The 21858-nt window shown below is 37.4% G+C and overlaps 1 protein-coding gene and 1 pseudogene across 11 annotated transcripts in view; both read right to left on the bottom strand.

The window, feature by feature from the left end:
* The window catches only part of FBXL17 (F-box and leucine rich repeat protein 17), a 572981-nt gene that overhangs the window by 128287 nt on the left and 422836 nt on the right, over positions 1 to 21858 (bottom strand). For 4 of the 10 annotated variants that reach the window (XM_035292206.3, XM_035292207.3, XM_035292209.3 and 1 more), the window contains one exon: positions 2157 to 2249. The exons of the other annotated variants lie outside the window; for them this stretch is intronic. In XM_035292206.3, coding sequence (XP_035148097.1) covers positions 2157 to 2249 — 93 coding nt within the window. The remainder of the gene's footprint in view (positions 1 to 2156; positions 2250 to 21858) is intronic. 10 annotated transcript variants of the gene reach the window in all.
* On the bottom strand, positions 2256 to 7771 carry LOC108590603 (large ribosomal subunit protein eL21 pseudogene; annotated as a pseudogene). Its single transcript, XR_013532186.1, has one exon. The product of XR_013532186.1 is annotated as a large ribosomal subunit protein eL21 pseudogene (transcript).

Genomic DNA, 21858 nt, shown 5'->3' with positions numbered 1-21858 from the left:
ATTTCATTCTTAACCAATCAACATTCCCCATTCCCTACCCTACTGCCCACCAAACTGTTCTTGGAAAAACCCTAACCTCCAAAGCCTTCGGAGAGACTGGCTGAATATTTAAGTAATAACTGTTGTCTTGCATGTGGCTAGCTCCACATTAATTAAACTCTTTCTTTACTGCAATACCACGGTCTCAGTGAACTGGTTTTGTTTGTGCAGGGGAGCAGGAAGAACTTGTTGGGGGATTACAGAACCACATGTAAGGGTTGAAACATAGGCTCTGGGGCCAAACAGAGTTTAAATTCTGGGTCTTACCAGATGTGGAATCACTGTCAAGTTAACTTCTATCTCAGTTTTCTAACTGTCAAATGGGGATAATTAGGCCTTGTGAAGACTAAATGAGATAATGCATGTGAAATGGTTATTCCAGTTCCTGACATATATTAAGAGCACTATAAACTTTATATAAAAGTCAATAAACTGAATAGCTCAATAAGCTTTACACATAAAATATATACATGTCTCCTTGGATTAAATGGAATTATGTAATACTAAAACAATTCCCATAGAATAGAATAATATGTTAAATCAAAGCAAGTTGGGTATAATACAGTTTCAATCATCTTTTGGATAAATAAATCCTGTTCAAATTATTGAGTCAAGCTAATCATATCATCACTATTTCCTTAAAGTTCCAGCATTTTAATCACAGCAGGCCCATCAATGTTAAAGGAATCCATGGTAACCACACAAAGTAAACATCTACCTACCCATTAGTGCCAGCAATTATTTGGCATTTGTTTTGTTAGTTAAATTGCATAATGGTGTGTGAGAAATCAGTTTCTGCTTCCTTGACCCTTTGGAAAGCTGGTTCTCTAAGCCAGCATCCCTTGCTGAGACTCCAGAGTGTGACAGCTGTGACTTCAGGCACTGATTCTCTCACAAGCCCCCTCTGGAAATGAGGCAGCAAACATGGTCTTCTCTAAAAGAGTACAAATCTATTATAGGGGCTTGATTATTGGTCATGACCATTTCTATTATGGGACTGACATCTAACTAGGACTTTTATTGTTTATTTGAACAAATATTCATCATGAATCTTGAGTGATCCTTCAGAGAACATCAATTTTAGATGCATGTGATATAACAAAACAAACTGGAAGGATTATTTTCATGCCTTTATATTTCAAGAAATACATCCTGTTTGCTTATATTCTAAGTATATAAAGAAAAGGAAAAGAGATTTAAGAAATAAATAAATAATCCTTAACAAGAACGGTTTTGGTTTTAAATGTAAATGCATCTGATATGTTCTAACAAATCTTTAAATTTAATCCTTTTTCTGTTGATGGCAGAAATAGTCATTTATTTGAAATAGACCATGAGGTGTCACTTGACCACATGCTCAGTATGAACCTACATAGGATGTGGCTGTTGAATGAACTAAAAAGATCTTAAATTGCATTATTAGAAATTTTTAAAGGGAGAGACTTCCAGTTTTATTTTGCATAAGCTATACAGAGAGAACTACAGCTAAAGTAAACTGGTAAGGCACCTAGAATGGTGAAAATATTCTTATGAACAAAATGATAAAAGGACTTGATGAAGCTTGGCCTATAAGAGAAAAGACTGAGAAGGGATAAAATAATCACCTTTCTGTTTAAAGAGTTGTCATGACTACCCTTCAATTAACTTAACCCTACAGATAATATAGATCTAAAACCATCTACAAATTTTACTTTCTATATATATACACATACATAGGATTTTTTTTTTGAGCCAGGATCTTGCTGTCACTCAGGCTGGAACGCAGTAGTGAAATCATGGCTCATTGTAGCCTGGACCTCCTGGGCTCAAGCAAACTTCCCTCCACAACCCAGCTGGGTCTACAGGCTCATGCACCACACCCAACTAATCATTGTATTTTTGGTAGGGCAGGGTTTCACCATGTTGTGCAGGTTGGTCTTGAACTCCTGGGCTCAAGTAATCCAACCACCTCGGCTTCCCAAAGTGCTGAGATTACAGGCATGAGCCACCATACCTGGCCAATAATATTTTTTAAAAACAACAGCTATTTACTATGTCTACTTAGTACAATATCCTGTATTAAACTCTGGGAGGGATACAAAAGTGAATAAATGCTTCTCAGTCATCAGGGAACTTACAATTCATACAGGAGATGAGACACAATTGTGAGGGTAAGTGGGAGGGCATCTGAGGCACAGGCAAGGTCGCAGAAACTGGGCTGAGGGTAGACACTGAAAGAAAAGTGAGGAGGAGCTCAGCATGGCTTGAGCAGGTGTCCATGCTAGACAGAAGCTGGAGATAAGGCTAAGAGTACATGGAGAGCCAGGAGTGAAAATGAATCCTATGGCCTGGGTCCTGTTCACAGCTAAAGGCCTCGTAAGCCAGATATCTCTTATTGGCCTAACATTTTTTCCTTTACTGTTTCTGCACATCTGTGCTGATCTCAGATATACCTAGGAGGATGTTTACATGGAGTGACCACAACCGTGGGTCAGTGCTCCTCTCCATTTCCACAGCACAGAGATTTTGCTAGAGGAGTAACCTCTTATTGGAGCAGAACAGAAAGAGCAGAGGTGGGAAGCTGCTCAGTCAGGCCAGGCAATGGTGTAGGAAGAAGGACTGACGAGGTCATCATCACCCACCCACTGCATTCCGCTTTGAGTGTCCCACTGTTCTGCCCAGAAGAAAGTATTTTCTCTTTAAAGAAATCTCAGTTGGCTCTTGCAGTTTCTGTTTTAAAATCCAACAAATTATGGCACAAGGGCTGGGAACATTATACAAGAAAAACATCTCCTTGATATTCTTGCCAGCATGCGGAGGGGAGAAAAACCAATGAACAAACACAGTAAGTAAAAACAGCATTGATTCTAGAGCCACATCTACCTGAATTTTTTACCCCACCATGCTGATTTACCTCTTCTACCATTTCTCTTCATTATGGCTGAAAATACAATGCCTCCCTATGGATGAAATTATGAATGTAATTTTATTACGGAAAAATGTACAAAGAGGTCTAATCTAAGGCTGATTGTGAACAATATTATACATGATTGCTACTTCACTGTGCAACATTTCTAATATAATATGGAGTCTCAAAGAGTAGAGACCTAACTATTAATATAATGATAACTTAATGAGGGCAATTTCATACGATATCTTAAGGTTAAAAAAGCGGCAAAAAGAATCTTAAGCACAAAGATAAAAGATATTTGAACATACAGTACTCTCCACTTAAAGTAAAAGAGAGTCTTGTCTTTAGTACATAAATAAATTTTCTTTCACTTGTAAACTGAAAGCTTGAAAGGATAATTGTACTATAAGGTACATCAGGCATACTTTACAGGATTACAGTGCTGGGCCATCAATATTGACCTTATCTACACAAAAGGCTTTTATATTAGGATGTCAAGGAAATGTACTAGGTTCGTTTAAAAACAAATCCTTCAATATTCGGTAATAGAACTATGAGGTGAGTACTCTTTGCTTTATTATGCTTTTGCTCAATGCTTTAAAAAAAACACATAGCAATAGGCTTGCTATAAAAACAATGATATTTCAAAATGAAACTTTCCTCTACTGAGAACCAGAGAAAAAAAATGCATCCATTTGCTAAAGGTGCTGCTTAGCTACACTTCACTTATGCACATTTTAGGTTAATTGATAGGACACACAGACAAGAGTTCTATAAACCATTTTACTGAGCATACATCCTGATTATAATGTCATGTTAAGAAATGGAGTGCAATCTGTCTTCATGTCATATTTAATAGATTTCTAGTAAATAGCCCACAAGTGCTCTTTCTAACAGGTGATGAATTATATTAATGCCCTGTTGTACTTTCCTAATTAAGGGTCTGGCAGCATTTTCATTATAATCAAGTCTTGAGATTGGAAACAAAAGGAATGGTTTTCATGTTTCCTGGATCTGACTACAGTGCTCCTCTCATGCCCCACTGCTACGTTTGGCCATGGGGAATACACCTATAAGGTTGTTCTCAGAAATAAAAGCTAAGGAGATAGCTAAAAATTTTCTTAGCAATCCATTATAAGTCATTCTTCCCCCCCACCCCACCCTGGTTTTCTATCTCCTTCAGTCAGCCTCTGCTTCTCCCCTTTCTTATTAATTCGTAGAAGTCTTATTCTCTTCATCTGGGCTGGACTTGATGGCTTTTCTTTGACGCTATGTCCTTATTGAGATGTGGTGTTGTACTGCTGTTTCCTCCAAGCTGCATGCTGTCAGTTTTTGTTTTGTTTTGTTTTGTTTGAGGTATGTGTCTCACTCTGTGGCAGGATCATAGTTCACTAAAGCCTCAATCTCCCAAGCTCCAGTGATCTTCCTGTCTCAGCATCCTGAGTAGCCAGGACTACAGGTGTGTGTCACCATGCTGAGTTATTTTTTTTTTCTTTAGTAGAGATGAGGTCTTGCTATGTTGCCCAGGTTGGTCTCAAACTCCTGAACTCAAGTGATCCTCCCACCTCAGCCTCCCAAAGTGCTGAGATTACAGGCATGAGCCACTGAGCCCAGTATTCTTTGTGTTTTGCATAACAAGGAACAAACTTCATTAAAAAAAAATACTGAGATGGCAAAGAGAGAGAGGGATATGGTTGATGGGGAACTTCTCTTCACAAAACTGACACAAATTTACCAGAAATTCATAGAATAAAACCATATCCTCTTGGGTCAATCCCAAAGAAGTGTTTCTAATGATAAGAATGTTAATCCAAGCACTTTGGAGGACAAGGCGGCGGATCACCTGAGGTTGGGAGTTCAAGACCAGCCTGACCAACATGGTGAAACCCTGTCTTTAAAAAATATGAAAACTAAAAAAAAAAAAAAAAAAAAAATGTTAGAACACCCAAGCCAGGAGAGGAGGGCGAAGTCCGGAGAGGACTGGCATCTTTGTTGTATTCCCCAAATTATTTTGGGTAGATGCATCATACTCCACTTTCATTAACACATCAGAAATAGAAATGGAAGAGACTGGGCATTGTAGGGAATGATAGAGCGAGGGAGATAGGAAGAAGAGGACACAGTGAGAACAAAGGTGGAGAGGGTATCCTGGATTGGTTTTACGTGTTTTGCAGTGAAGAAAACGACATGCAGAAAAAAAAAAAAAAAAAAGGAAATGGGGTTACCAACTCTGCTCCTTAAACATAAGTGATTTTTATAAGTCTTCCTATATTTGTATATTCTTTATATTCTTATAATTTCTATCACAGGCAGACTATCAAGTGAGCAGGCTTGGCCTTGGGGGTTAGTATTGCTAAGATTTTTATTTTCAGCTTTTCCCCTTATGAGATGGTTGCATCAAATTGGACAAGTTATATAGAGGTAATATCAGTAACTTTCCACAGCTATCATAAAGGTAAGCTCAGATATTTAAAACACGTCCAGGAATCACAGTCCCATTTCCATTTCCCTAAAGTTTCAAGGTATTAAATTATGTCAATCTATAACAAATTGTACAACATTTTAATGAAATTCATACAGAGTATATTACTATTAACAAGTGAGCACATATTGTTGGAATGACAATATTAACAAAGATCTAGTCTCCCGTGCTGATGCTGATGAGGTCCGCAGGGTTACTCAGGATCTAGTTCCAGGGTATAGTAAGCCAGCTACACAACTTCAGTTCCTGAATGCCTGTGAGTTCCTGGGACCTACTTGCTATAGCATACACTGCATCCTTCTAATGTCCTCTCCCTGTACTTGCTTAAACCCAAGCATGGCTTTGTTTCTTGCAACCAAAATATACTAAAATCCACTGAACCAAAGTCAAATACAAATTAAAAATGGCTACCATGCCATCTAAATTCCTACTTGTTTGGCACTGGAATTATATGACCACAGAGAAAAAAATAATTTGTTATGCTTTTAAGATAGATAAGATATACTTAAATATTGAGAAATGCTATTCAGTAAACTATCATTCATTTTGGCACATGATAAGGATACTGTGCATAGAATCCTTCTATGTGCAATTTGGGGCAAAAAGCACAAGAGTATTTTTGTTGAAGTTGCATATACTTTTCTAGAGCAAAAACTTTATACCTACGTTTTGTAGAAAATCAAAATGAATTAGTATGGTGTATACAATAACCTACTATGTCATCGTGCCAGAAGTTTGACCAATTCCTTTTCATGGAAGTTTGAAAATGTCAAGTTCATTTTTAAACCCATGGCTAGTTTCATCTACTTTAAACCAAAAGTGACAAAATAGGAACTGACTGGGGGGAAAATTCTGCAATCCACTGTTCTTAATATTTGATAATCCATGTGAAGCAGGTTTACCACAAACTGCTGTGACAGAACAAAGATGACAGATAAACTCCTGTGACCAAATTAATTGGAAATAGATGCCTCAGTCTTGTGATCCTATTTCGGTTTTTGAAAGAATTATATGCACCTTCAGAGCATGCCACATCTAAGGATGATTAGTCCTTGTACTGCTGGCATCGGCTGATATGGCATGTGGCCAAGTGTCTCAAGAGAAAGCTAAAAGTTCAGTGGAGGTGCTGCAGACTGTGTAGTTATTCCAGGATTACCTTGGAGAACACTCTGTCTTTTCTGTTGAAAGCTTGTCAGAGTTTGATATCTATTCTCTCTTGTGCCTATGATGTGTATTTTCAGATTGCCCTAAGTGGACCTTCTTAAATTAGTCTCTTGTTTACTTCATATTTTTCTACACTGCTGCGAAACATAGTGTAAAATAACTTTGATCATTTTATCAGGTCATCTATATCCACATACCTCTCCTCACCTTTGTTATGATTCATATACATCTGAATGATCTCATATTAAACTTTGGCAACTACTCCAAATGTGAACTCTTAATGTTTTCTATTTGTCAAAAAACAATAACATCATCCAAGAGGCAAATGGTCAGCTGTTTATAAATACAAATTGCTAATTTTAAACAAATCATAATCTCTCTTGGATTTGCATCAAAATAATCCAGTGTGTGGGAAGAGAGCAGGGAAGCTGAGAGTGTAGATGAAACAAGTTTAGCTGTCTATTGGTGACATTAAAGCTGGGCTATGTATACAGGGCTTCATCATAGTCTTCTGTAGACGATTGCTAATGTTTGAAAAATTCCATTATAAAATCAGTTTAAAGACACAAAACCTAACAACTTAGAAAATTATAGTAATAATATATGTGGCTAAAATAAGTGACTTTTTTTTTTTACAGTCCAGAGGTCTTTTATTTATTTTTTTAACACCTATTATGCCATGAATTCATAGGGAATAGGTTCCAGCAGCTCAGGCTCCTTCCCATTGGTTCTCACAAAGTGTGCTTCTCTGGGTGGAGCAGGCTGTCGCTTCAGTTGGACCCAGGTACCTTTCTCTTCGGCTTCCTTCTTTTTCTGATCATTTTCCTTCACACGTTTTAGGAAGCTATCTCGGCTCTTAGAGTGCTTGATGTGCTCAATACGCACATTAATTCTCTTGGCAAGAATCTTGCCCTTAACTTGTTTGTTTACAACAATGCCAACAGCATGCTGGGTAGCATTGTAGACTCTTCTAGTTTTGCCATGATAACATTTGTGGGGCATCCCTTTTTGCACAGTACCCATTCCCTTGATGTCTACAATATCACCTTTCTTATAGATTCGCATATACATGGCCAAAGGAACAACTCCATGTTTTCTAAAAGGTCTAGAGAACATGTATCGAGTGCTTCTCCTCTTCCCCTTTGTGTTCGTCATTTTGGCGAATTACTGGAAGATGGCGGTTCCGGCCAAAAGGCATAAGTTACTCTTTTGACTAGATATATAATCTTCTAGATCATCAGTAATTGAATTTAAGCTACACAGCTAACCATAATAAATTTATGAGATAACCCATATCAGTAGCTGAAGTAGGTATTTTTGTGTCTAATACAGGTTTAAGTTTTTTATACTGATAAATATACTTCTTGCCTTGTTATGCCAACCATAACAAAGATAACATAAGAAAACCTGACATTAACAATTATTCTAAGAGACTTCTTTTGTTAGCATGTTTGACTTACAACCACAAATGATGTTAACCCTCACAAATTAATCTTTTTAAGGCTAAGAAAAATTATGATTAAATATAAAGAAAAAAGCAATTTAATCAAATGTTAGAACAACATAACACAAGCCTAACAGAATTTATATTAATGTATATTAATCATTTTGGTTGCAATATGAATAAGATTGCAAATATCTTCATTTATACTATAGAATTCAAATCCCAATGTGTCCTATCTTCCTTATCTCTTGAATATAACAAGGATACTTACTAAAACCAAGTAAACTGTTTTAAAAGACCAAAATCACATCACTTAAAATTGTAAGGTTAAAGTAGAATATTCTTTTAAATTACATTTTATTCAAATTATTTTAATAAGAACTTGATATTCTCATTTAAAAAATAAAAGCATATTTTACAATAGTGCACTATAAATTTCTGATTAGTAGAGTGGTACTAATTATTGATATTCTCATTTAAAAAATAAAGCATATTTTACAATAGTGCACTATAAATTTCTGATTAGTGTCATTATAAATATGCAGCCCTATTTATAATGACAATTTTCAAAATCATTAGTCACTGAAAACTTAAAAATTTATTCTAAGAATCAGATTGGAGGGTGGAAACATCTAATAAAAATGCAATTTTAACTTGGAAGATAAATTGTGGAAAAACTATAGGGTTGATCAATTCTTTTTCTAATTTTAATGCTACTGTAGTTTCCAAATGTTTACAGATATTTATTGACACCTTAAGCTGAAAATACTAATAAACTCAGGACAAAAATGTCACATACTTTTAAAAACCTTTATACATTTTTGACCAATGGGATTTAGAGAACAGTGGCTGAAAATGAACTAGCTCATTTGAGAAGACAGAGGAAAAGACAAGAGAGGGAATTTAAAGTATAAGATAGCACATACAATTGAGTTATCTTTTCTGTACAGCCCTTTGATTATTTTTAAAAAGTAGCATCAACATATTTTCTAAATGATCTTCAAAAACCAAAACCACATAAGGAATATGGATTTCAGCTTCTCACATCTGCTATTGCTTAATTTTTTAACCAACAATCACCTTTTCATAAAAAGAAATTTCAGATTCATAATGGTCAGGCAGGTGAATGAATTTTTCCTCCCTGGTGTTAAAACCTATCTTGAAAATAAGATTTTTATTTTAAAATAATAATGACTATCACTTGCAGAATGCAAATTGTTGAGCTGGGCACTTACTATAAGTTCATACTTGCACTCCTTCATAAATATTTCAGTTTTTTTCAGGTGAGTGAAGTGTTGAGTAGCTCAAGACACTCATCTAGTAAGATAGTTGCAATGGGTGGCCTGGCATGAGCCTTGCTCATGCTATTTGCATACTGTGTGTCCAGATGATAAAATCTCTTCATGAAAAATCTTGTCTACTATTTTTAATTGATGTTTACAATAAAGATATTCAAAACCAAGAAATTTAGTGTAATTTAGCACATGTTGAATAGATGCTATGAAAACCCTGGTTGGGTATAAGAAAACTGGAAAAGAGTTTTTTAATACTGTTAGGATTGAGTGAGAAGCTCTGGTAAGGCCAAGCAATGAAAAATCTATACCATTTTAATAATAAAATAGAATTCTTTGGCCATGTTGAATTCATCACAGGACGTATTAGATGAAATTGAATTGGGTTCTGATAGCTGAGAGCATTATTTTGTAAATTAGTTAAATATTTATGTCTAAATATTGGTTAAAAGAGAGTACTGTTGCATTTATTTTATTTTTATACAGATTATATTTGAAAATGAACACACAAAAACTACCAATGATAATTTAAAAATCACCAATAAAAACAAGAATATCATCAGGTTTTCTCAATTTTAATGTATTTCTTCTTTTTAAAAATATAATTAAAATAATAAAGATCAAATGACAAAATATTCAGGAGTCCTCTTCAAATATATCCTGTGTATAATACTGTTACAACATCCTGAGTTCTGTGAGTAGTCTGAAACCAAGTAATTCTATATCTAAGAGTCTAGCAAGACAGTGCCTTTCAATTCATTACCACTTCTTTTTTTCCGCTGCAGAAACAGATTAATCTGGGAACAACACTTTCCCTCCACTTTTGTAATTAAAAAAATTGTTTTCAATCACCTTCTCTTGAAGATGTCATACAGAGTGTTAACACTTTCATAAGCAAAATCAACACCTTTAGAGCACTGAAAATTTGATATGAGTTGAAAATACAGGCTGCTACAAATAGTCCTTTCTCTACATTTAGTTTTAGAAATAGTATTTTTGCAAAGGACTAAATAAATCATTCTATTAAAATAAACGCAAGGCATTTAAATTAAATATTATCTACCACATATAAGGGAAACATCAAAGATTCAAATAATGGGTTCTATTGATAATAGATCAAATTTGGATGATTAGTTTTTAATTGTAAAAATCTTGCTTGAGTGAATTAAAAGGATGAAATTCTTTTATGATAGATATAGTGCTATCTTTACATTTCTTGGTCCATTAATTAAAAATGAATAAGAGAATGATGATCTGATGTTTTGTTTAGCTTAATCCAAGTAACTGCCCACCCTGGAATTTAACTCCAAGGCAAAATTTTCTCATAGTAATGAAAATGGCCAAGAAAGAATCTTGTATAAAGAGGCCAACTCTTAATAATACCTGATAATGAAGATCATAATCCCAAATGATTACTTTAACTCATATGCCTATTTGCCCATGGGATGTCTTCATTTTCTTTTTTCTCTTTTTATTGACATATAATAATTGTATATATTTATGGGGTACAGGTGACATTTTGATACATACATATATATAATGCACAATGATTAAGTCACGGTAATTGAGATATTCATCACCTCAAACATTTACCATTTCTTTGTGCCGGGAATATTCCAAATCTCTTCTAGCTATTTTGAAATATACAATATATTGTTGTTAACTATAGTTGTCCTACTATGCTATCAAACACTGCAACTTACTCCTTCCATTTTAATGTATTTTTGTATCCATTAACCAATCTTTCTTCATCTCTGACTACCCCTATCCCAGTCTCTGGTGACCACCATTCTACTCTCTACCTCTACAAATGAAATTTTTTTAGCTCCCACATACGAATAAGATCATGTGATATTTGTCCTTCTGTGCCTGGTTTACTTCACCTAACATAATGTCCTCCAGTTCCAACCATGTTTCTGCAAGTAATGGGATTTCATTCTTTTTTATGGCTGAATAATATTCCATTGTGAATATGTACCACATTTCCTTCATCCATTCAGCTGTTGATAGACACAAGTTAATTCTATATCTTGGTTACTGTGTATAGTGCTGTAATAGTAATAAAAGCACAGATTATCTCTTCCATAAACTGATTTACTTTCTCTTGGATACATACCCAGCCATAGGATTGCTGGATCATATGGTAGTTCTATTTTTAGTTTTTTTGGGAACCTCCATATTATTTTCCATAGTTGCTGTACTAATTGACATTCCCCAAGAAGGTGTTTTCATCAGAACATCTAAATAAAGGTGTATTTGCAGCTTGAAATATTTCTAGATAAATAATAAAGACATTGTGACTTCCTAAATTAACACAAATATAAAACTGGTTAATTTCTCCACCAGGTTTACTGATTGGAATTGTTCCAGGATTTCTATACAAAAAGGATCACCACTGCTGGGCTTCAGAAGAAAGCTGCGAAGTTCTTTCCTTCTCATCCCCTAACCCCATTTCATTTCTCTCATAGAAGGAGGAGTGCAGATCTGAAACTGGATTCTGGGATGGTAACCGAGCAACATGTTCTAGGGATGAAACTTTCAAAAGAGGTAAGAGCTTTTCTTTATCTACTGTGGCTGTTCTTTCTCCTGGCCTCCTCCTGTGACTAGTCAGGTAACTTCAAGCTCCCTAACATCCCTCTACTTTCAGCTGGGGCATACAGAACTGGAGCTATTGCCCAAAGGAGACAAGGTCTGGGATAGTATGGATGGGTAGAGCTTTTTATTTCAACAGAGTTACTAATTATAAGATTGACATCTGGGAGCAGAAACTCATTTGGTCCTTAAGATAGAAGGACAATGTGTTTTTAAAATTAGAGTTCTGCATTAGCTTTGGTGCAAAAAAAAAAAGTTTATCATCATTTATTCATGTATTAATTGATTATTAAGTGAATAATGATTACAGCAAGCTCTAAAGTTGTTCTTCATAAATCTGAATTCTGGCTTCATCACTTAAAAACTGCATTACTTTGGGCAGGCTACTTATCTGTGCCTTAGCTTTCTTATCTGTAAAAATGGAACTAATAACAATAATAATGAATAATAAATCCCTAGCAGAAGAGTTGTGAGAATTAATTGTTAATAAATGTGAAACCCTTAAAAAGGGCTGGCATATAGCAAGTGCTCAATAAACATTAGTTACTATTATGAATAATTATTTAATATAAGAAGTAATGTTAGTCTTATTTGGCAAACTGCTAAGCAACAGAAGATCCAAACAGAAACATGAAAGACAAGGTCTCTGCCCCCAGGGAACCTATCTCATCGTATCTTGTGTATGCATCTTCTCAGAGACTGCAGGATTTGTCTCAGTCTCAGACTTCTGGAGGCGAAGTACCATCTTAATAACCATCTAATTTTATCCTTATAATAAACATAGACTCTCAGAATGATGCCAGGACCAAGACTGCAGCCAACTAGTTAAAATCTTTTGTTTCTATTTGAAAAGGGTTAGTTACAGAGGCTCTGAGCTAACACTGATGTGTGGCATCATCAAAAAGTAAACAGAAAAGTGTAGGTATAGTGTCAAAATGACCTAGTTAGATCACTGTCACTGTACCTCAAGAAAGATAAAGGATATGGGCAGTCTTAAAGATGGACAACTAAAGCTACTGAAGAGATAAGAACTTTCAGTGGTTACAGGGGCAGGGGACTAGCTCCATTCGATGCTGAGAAGTTTGGAAAAAACTGAGGAGATACTGAATGCAGCAGCGCCCTCATGAGAAGAAACCAACAAGAGAGCTGCTTTAGTTCCCTACAGCTCTTCAGTTTCACACCTGATTATTTGCCTTCTTATAAATAAATGCTCTTTTGTGGGGTGGGGTTAAGGTGGGAAGAGGTGGCCTGACTGAGTCGCTGTTTCTTAGTTCCTTATAATTAAAAGAGCTCATATCATGCTCATAGAAAGTTTTTCTCTACTGCTTCACTCCATTCCCTTTCTCAGTTGAGACTGTTTCCTTTCTACTATATTTAGAGCCTATACTGGTTTTGGAGTGTCAGAAGGAAGATTGTGTTGGCCTTGCAAGTTACTGTGTTCTTGCCCAGCAGGGCTACAACAGAGAGACAGGGTGGCCACTAGAGTTTGCAGACCGGCTACATGCATCCTTCCTATTCCCCAGAAATAACCTGCTCTTTCAGATCTAAGTTTCTCTTGCTATTTCATCTCTTTCTATCTTTGGTATTTAAATACTGCTTATGCTGGGAGAAGAACAATCCTGCATGGTTTATCTGCTGTTTTATAATATCCTTTCATCAGCTTGGAAAATGAGGAGTCAACATAATTTATTTTCAGGGGTACCCTATATAAAACCCACTTTAAAATATCTAAGCATATCATTCCATTGCTTAAGGTTGAGAGATTTAATCACAGTATTTAATAAAATAAAAACTAATTGATTAAATGAGTATTAGAATTTCTTCCAAATGAAGTGAGAAGACAAATGAAATATGACTTTTGCCTGTTCATGTCTAACATATTGAGATAAAAATTATATATGTACACACACATATATATAAATTCTATATAATTATAACATAAATAATATTAATTTTGTGTGTGTGTGTGTGTGTGTGTGTGTGTGTAAAATGACTTTCAAAAATGTAAAATTAGGGCAGGTAGATGACCATTTAATGTTGGGATTTTCTTTATGATAAATAAGAAACAGGTAAAAATTACCTCTCTTTACAGAATTTAATGATCCATATATTTAGTCAAACTAGGATGGAATTAACTATTTATTATGGAAATAAAACATATCACTAACTAAATACCCTGATCTAACATGAAAGGTATAGTATTAAACACAGAACAGAGGGGACTCAAGATGGCGCTGTGAGAACAACCCAGGATTGGAGCCCGCATTGAATCCGCAAACGGTGAGTCAGTGCTGCATTTCCAGACTGATCTTTGTTGCCCACAGAACGGGGAAACTCCCAAGTATAAAAAGACACGGGACGCCAGGCAGTAGGTCTGCCTGGCGAAGCCGGCAGCCGGGGCGGCGGCGGCCGGCCCTACCCAGCAATCCCCACAGGGCGCGCTTGTCCGGGTGCCTTGTTGAACCGGCAGCCTGAGACTTGAGAGGGCTGGACTTGAGACTGAACGAGACTTGCACAGTAGCCCAGCCCAGGGGATTGCAGGGACAGATCGTTTGGGATACCCAGTGGGACGAACAAAACCGCGATTTCAAACTATCCCGGGCAGATGGTCCGAGATGCTCTGTGGGGGAGGGGCGTCCACCACTATGGAGGCAACCTGCCCCAACTGAGATACACACCCACTGCTGACGCAGCCAGCCGGTGCCGAGGCAACCCGCCCCAACTGAGATACACGCCCACTGCTGACGCAGCCAGCCGTTGCCGAGGCAACCCGTCCCTACTGAGATACACGCCCACTGCTGACGCAGCCTGCCATTGCTGAGGCAACACGCTACAACGAAGAGACTCCGCCGCAGGGCATGGCGGAGACCACAGCAGAGCCGGCAGGAACAGCGCGAATCACACAACAGCAGGGCGGAGCCTCGGCAGCCAAACAGTGGCTAGTCTGCCTTCGAGCTGGGCAGGACACCTGATCGGACATCCAAAAATAAAGCCCAAACCCCTCAACACAGAGCATTTGAGAAAAAAAAAAGGGTTGTTTAATGAGCTGTGTTGCAGCAGAATCAAACATAGCAGCCTAACAGCCCTGAATGAACAACAGAGTGCACAGCTCAGCAATTAAACCCCTATAAAGTACAAACTGTCTCCACAAGCAGCACCCTGACCCCTCTATATCCAAAAGACTGTCATTAGGCAGGCATCATCCTGGGACAAAGAGAGCAGAAAAAGAAACTGGTAGCATCCCTCGCTGTGCCACGGCTACTAGAGGTGCACCCCAGACAAGCAGGGTCTGGAGCGGACCTCAACAGTCATACAGCGAAGGGGCTAGACTGGTAGAAGGAAAACCAAGCAACAGAAATACTTCATCATCAACATTCTGGGTGTCCACTCAGAGACCCAAACGAAAAGTCAGCAACTACGCAGACGACCAGCGGACAAATCCACAAAGATGGGAAGAAACCAGCGCAAAAAGGAGGAAAACACCTGAAACCAGAACACATCGCCTCCTAGAAAGGACCAAAACTCCTCACCAGCAAGGGAACAAAGCTGGACGGAGAATGACTGTGACGAAATGACGGAATTAGACTTCAGAAGATGGATAATGAGAAACTTTTGTGAGCTAAAAGATCATGTATTAAATCAATGCAAAGAAACTAAGAACCTTGAAAAAAGATTTGAAAAAAGATTTGAGGAAATGATAACAAGAATGGATACCTTAGAGAGGAATATGAATGAATTAAAGGAGCTGAAAAACACAATACGAGAACTTCGCGAAGCAAACGCAAGTTTCAATAGCCGAATTGACCAAGCAGAAGAAAGAATATCTGAAGTCGAAGACCAACTCAATGAAATAAAACGAGAAACCAAGATCAGAGAAAAAAGCGCAAAAAGGAATGAACAAAGACTCCAAGAAATGTGGGACTATGTGAAAAGACCTAACCTATGTTTGATAGGTGTACCAGAAGGGGACGAAGAGAATGAATCCCAGCTGGAAAATACTCTTCAGGACATCATCCAGGAAAATTTCCCCCACCTAGCAAGACAAGCCAACACTCAATTGCAGGAAATACAGAGAACACCACAAAGATATTCCGCAAGAAGAGCAACCCCAAGGCACATAATCGTCAGATTCAATAGGGTTGAAATAAAGGAGAGAATACTAAGGGCAGCCAGAGAGAAAGGTCGGGTCACCCACAAAGGGAAGCCCATCAGACTCACAGCAGATCTCTCGGCAGAAACACTACAAGCCAGAAGAGAGTGGGGGCCAATATTCAACATTCTTAAAGAAAAGAACTTTCAACCCAGAATTTCATATCCAGCCAAACTGAGCTTCAGAAGTGAAGGAAGAACAAAATCCTTTGCGAACAAGCAAGTACTCAGAGATTTTGTCACCACCAGGCCTGCTTTACAAGAGCTCCTAAAAGAGGCACTACACATAGAAAGGATCAATCAGTACCAGCCATTCCAAAATCACACTGAATGCTAAAGAGCTTCAACATAATGAAGAATCTACAACAACTAACAGGCAAAACAGCCACTTAGCATCAAAATGGCAGTATCAAATTCACACATAACAATATTAACCCTAAATGTAAATGGACTAAATGCACCAATCAAAAGACACAGACTGGCAAATTGGGTAAAAATCCAAAACCCATCAGTGTGCTGTATCCAGGAAACCCATCTCACATGCAAGGATACACAAAGGCTCAAAATAAAGGGATGGAGGAAGATTTACCAAGCTAATGGAAAGCAAAAAAAAGCAGGAGTTGCAATTCTCATCTCTGATAAAATAGACTTTAAAGCAACAAAGATCAAAAGAGACAAAGAAGGTCATTACATAATGGTAAAAGGATCGATACAACAAGAAGAGCTAACGATCCTAAACATATATGGACCCAACACAGGAGCACCCAGATACATAAGGCAAGTTCTTAATGACTTACAGAAGGACTTAGACTCCCACACAATAATAGTGGGAGACTTTAACACTCCACTGTCAATACTAGACAGATCAACCAGACAGAAAATCAACAAGGATACCCAGGGCTTGAACTCAGACCTGGAGCAAGCAAACCTGGTGGACATTTACAGAACTCTCCACCCCAAATCCACAGAATACACATTCTTCTCAGCACCACATCACACCTACTCTAAAATTGACCACATAATTGGAAGTAAAGCACTGCTCAACAAATGCAAAACAACTGAAATCATAACAAACAGCCTCTCAGACCATAGTGCAATCAAGTTAGAACTCAGAATTCAGAAACCGACCCAGAACCACACAGCTTCATGGAAACTGAACAACTGGCTCTTGAATGTTGACTGGGTAAACAACGAAATGAAGGCAGAAATAAAGAAGTTCTTCGAAACCAATGAGAACGAAGACACAACGTGCCAGAACCTCTGGGACACATTTAAAGCAGTCTCTAGAGGAAAGTATATAGCAATAAGTGCCCATATGAGGAGAATGGAGAGATCCAAAATTGACACCCTATCGTCAAAATTGAAAGAGCTAGAGGAGCAAGATCAAAAAAAATCAAAACCCAGCAGAAGACAAGAAATTACTAAGATCAGAGCTGAGCTGAAGGAGATTGAGACACGAAAAACCCTTCAAAAAATCAATAAATCCAAGAGCTGGTTTTTTGAAAAGATCAACAAAATAGACAGACCACTAGCCAGATTGATTAAAAATAAAAGAGAGAACAACCAAATAGATGCAATAAAAAATGATAAAGGGGAAATCACCACAGATTCCACAGAAATTCAAACCATCATCAGAGAATATTACAAACAACTCTATGCACATAAACTAGTAAACCTGGAAGAAATGGATAAATTCCTGGACTCCTGTGTCCTCCCAAGCCTAAACCAGGAGGAAGCTGAAACTATGAATAGACCAATAACAAGGTCTGAAGTTGAGGCAGCAATTAAGAACCTACCTCACAAAAAAAGCCCAGGTCCAGACGGGTTCACAGCCGAATTCTACCAGAGACACAAGGAGGAGCTGGTACCATTCCTTCTAAAACTATTTCAAACAATCCAAAAAGAGGGAATCCTTCCCAAATCATTTTATGAGACCAACATCATCCTGATACCAAAACCCGGCAGAGACCCAACGAGAAAAGAAAACTTCAGGCCAATATCCAAGATGAACATAGATGCAAAAATCTTCAATAAAATATTGGCAAGCCGATTGCAACAGCAAATCAAAAAACTTATTCATCATGATCAAGTAGGATTCATCCCAGGGATGCAAGGCTGGTTCAACATACGCAAGTCTATCAACGTAATTCACCACATAAATAGAACCAAAAACAAAAACCACATGATTATCTCAATTGACGCAGAGAAGGCATTTGACAAAATTCAACAGCCCTTTATGCTAAAAACCCTCAATAAACTCAGTATTGATGGAACGTATCTCAAAGTAATAAAAGCTATTTATGACAAACCAACAGCCAATATCATACTGAATGGGCAAAAACTGGAAGCATTCCCTTTGAAATCCGGCACTAGACAAGGATGCCCTCTCTCACCACTCCTATTCAATATAGTACTGGAAGTTCTAGCCAGAGCAATCAGGCAAGAAAAAGAAATAAAGGGTATTCAAATAGGAAAGGTGGAAGCCAAATTGTCTCTATTTGCAGACGACATGATAGTATACCTAGAAGACCCCATTGCCTCAGCCCAAAAACTCCTGAAACTGATAAACAACTTCAGCAAAGTCTCAGGATATAAAATCAATGTGCAAAAATCACAAGCATTCGTCTACACCAATAACAGACTTAAAGAAAGCCAAATCAAGAGCAAACTGCCATTTGCAATTGCTACAAAAAGAATAAAATACCTTGGAATACAACTCACAAGGAACATAAGGGACCTCTTCAAGGAGAACTACAAACCACTGCTCAACGAAATCAGAGAGGACACAAACAGATGGAGAAACATTCCATGTTCATGGTTAGGAAGAATTAATATCGTGAAAATGGCTATACTGCCCAAAGTAATTTACAGAATCAACGCTATCCCCATCAAGCTACCATTGACTTTCTTCACAGAACTGGAAAAAACCACCATGAACTTCATATGGAACCAAAAGAGAGCCCGCATAGCCAAGTCAATTCTAAGCAAAAAGAACACAGTGGGGGGCATCACACTACCGGATTTCAAACTATACTACAAGGCTACAGTAATCAAAACAGCATGGTACTGGTACCAAAACAGAGATATAGACCAATGGAACAAAACAGAGGCACCGGAGGCAACACAACATACATACAACTATACAATCTTTGATAAACCTGACAAAAACAAGCAATGGGGCAAGGATTCCATGTTTAACAAATGGTGTTGGGAAAACTGGCTAGCCATGTGCAGAAAGCAGAAACCGGACCCCTTCCTGACACCTTACACTAAAATTAACTCCAGATGGATTAAAGACTTAAACATAAGACCTGGCACCATAAAAACCCTAGAAGGAAATCTAGGCAAAACTATCCAGGACATAGGAGTAGGCAAGGACTTCATGAACAAAACACCAAGAGCATTGGCAACAAAAGCCAAAATAGACAAATGGGACCTAATGAAACTCCACAGCTTCTGCACGGCAAAAGAAACAGTCACTAGAGTGGATCGGCAACCAACAGAATGGGAAAAAATTTTTGCAGTCTACCCATCTGACAAAGGGCTGATATCCAGAATTTACAAACAACTCAAGCAGATTTACAGGAAAAAAACAAACAAGCCCATTCAAAAGTGGGCAAAGGATATGAACAGATACTTTACGAAAGAAGACATATATGAGGCCAACAATCATATGAAAAAATGCTCATCGTCACTGGTCATCAGAGAGATGCAAATCAAAACCACATTGAGATACCATCTCACGCCAGTTAGAATGGCGATCATTAAAAAATCTGGAGACAACAGATGCTGGAGAGGATGTGGAGAAAAAGGAACACTTTTACACTGTTGGTGGGAGTGTAAATTAGTTCAACCATTGTGGAAGACAGTGTGGCGATTCCTCAAGGCCTTAGAAATAGAAATTCCATTTGACCCAGCAATCCCATTACTGGGTATATATCCAAAAGACTATAAATCGTTCTACTATAAGGACACGTGTACACGAATGTTCATTGCAGCACTGTTTACAATAGCAAAGACCTGGAATCAACCCAAATGCCCATTGATAATAGACTGGATTGGAAAAATGTGGCACATATACACCATGGAGTATTATGCAGCAATCAGAAATGATGAGTTCGTGTCATTTGTAGGGACATGGATGAATCTGGAAAACATCATCCTCAGCAAACTGACACAAGAACAGAAAATGAAACACCGCATATTCTCACTCATAGGTGGGTGATGAAAAATGAGAACACATGGACACAGAAAGGGGAGTACTAAACACTGGGGTCTATTGGGGGGAAAAGGGGAGGGCCAGTGGGAGGGGGAGGTGGGGAGGGATAGCCTGGGGAGAAATGCCAAATGTGGGTGAAGGGGAGAAGCAAAGCAAAGCACACTGCCATGTGTGTACCTACGCAACTGTCTTGCATGCTCTGCTCATGTACCCCAAAACCTATAATCCAATAAAAAATTAAAAAAAAAAAAAAAAAGAAAAAAAAAGAAAAAAAAAAAAATAAACACAGAACAAAGTGAAATTTTCTAATTTACTGTATCAGAAAAAAATACTTTGCTTCCTTGAACTGGAACTACAATCAGAAAAATGTTAGCCCTGAGAAAGCCCTATAAAAAAACGCTATAACTCTTCCAATTTCTGTCATTATTTATGTAACGTGAAAAACATGCCATTACTAGGCAGATTTTCCCCTTCGTCCTTCTACATGATAAAAAAGCAACTGATGCCACTTGTGTCACTGAAACAGGAAAAATTATTTAGGTCAGTTCTAAGTGTGCTCTGAGGTACACATTTTAAAGACTTTTTTATCATGGAAAGTTTTAAACATAAATAAACGTAGACAAATAGTAACTTACATGTATCCAACATTTAGCTGCAACAATTAACCCATAGCCAAAGTATTTTTTATATGTCCCTACCTACTCCCCCTATTCTATGAATACACTGACCAACTATTTTATAGCTAATACCAAATAGCATGTCCTATGATTTTGGTGGTTCATTTAATTATGCCATTACCCAGCATAAGAATTATTACACTTTTGTTTTTCCTTTCTAAGTCCTATCACTTGTACTTTTCTTAATCCCAAAACTTTTTTCCTCATGCCTTAATGCTTTTATAAGCCTGTGAGGGCTAAAAAGAAAGATTCTCATAACTGGCATGGTAAGATGCTGAGTGATTATTCTTTAACCATGTGTATTTCTGATTTATAATTTGTGAGTTTATTGAACAAATCATTAGGTAAAAATTTAGAGATACAGGGATTTATTCAATCTCCATGTGCAAACATGTTCTAAGCAAAGCTACTAAATACTTGATTATCTGACATTTCTATTAGGAAAGTTGAATGTCAGTGAAGCCTCCATTTTTACATTTAGCTGACTAAGCAATAAATAGTCTAGGCAGTTGCTTTTTCACATATCTAAAAGCCAAGCCCTAAACAAACAGGAACATTTATTTTTCTCAAAATATTGAATCTAATACATATTTTCCTAGTCTTTTCCATTTTTACATCTGATGTCTTCTTTAAACACAATGTTTAGCTTAAAAAAAAGGTATACACTTTATCATTTTTCAGGACTTTTACTGTCAAATCAAACTCCTTGGTATCATGGTGCTAACCCCAATAATTAAGTCATAGCAATGCCTACACAAAACATGTGGCAAACCAAAATTTATACCTGATAATGACCCAGCTAAACAATTTTTGAACAGAGTCTATGCTACGAGAGCAAACTCATTTCAGACTAACATCCTTTTCTTAAGAATACACATTCCCCTCAAAGTGTTCCCATCAGGGCTGTGGT

Source organism: Callithrix jacchus, chromosome 2 (assembly GCF_049354715.1).
Source record: "Callithrix jacchus isolate 240 chromosome 2, calJac240_pri, whole genome shotgun sequence".
NCBI lineage: Eukaryota > Metazoa > Chordata > Mammalia > Primates > Cebidae > Callithrix > Callithrix jacchus.
The sequence above is the reverse complement of the archived record's forward strand: the minus strand, read 5'-3'. Positions and strand labels throughout refer to the sequence as shown.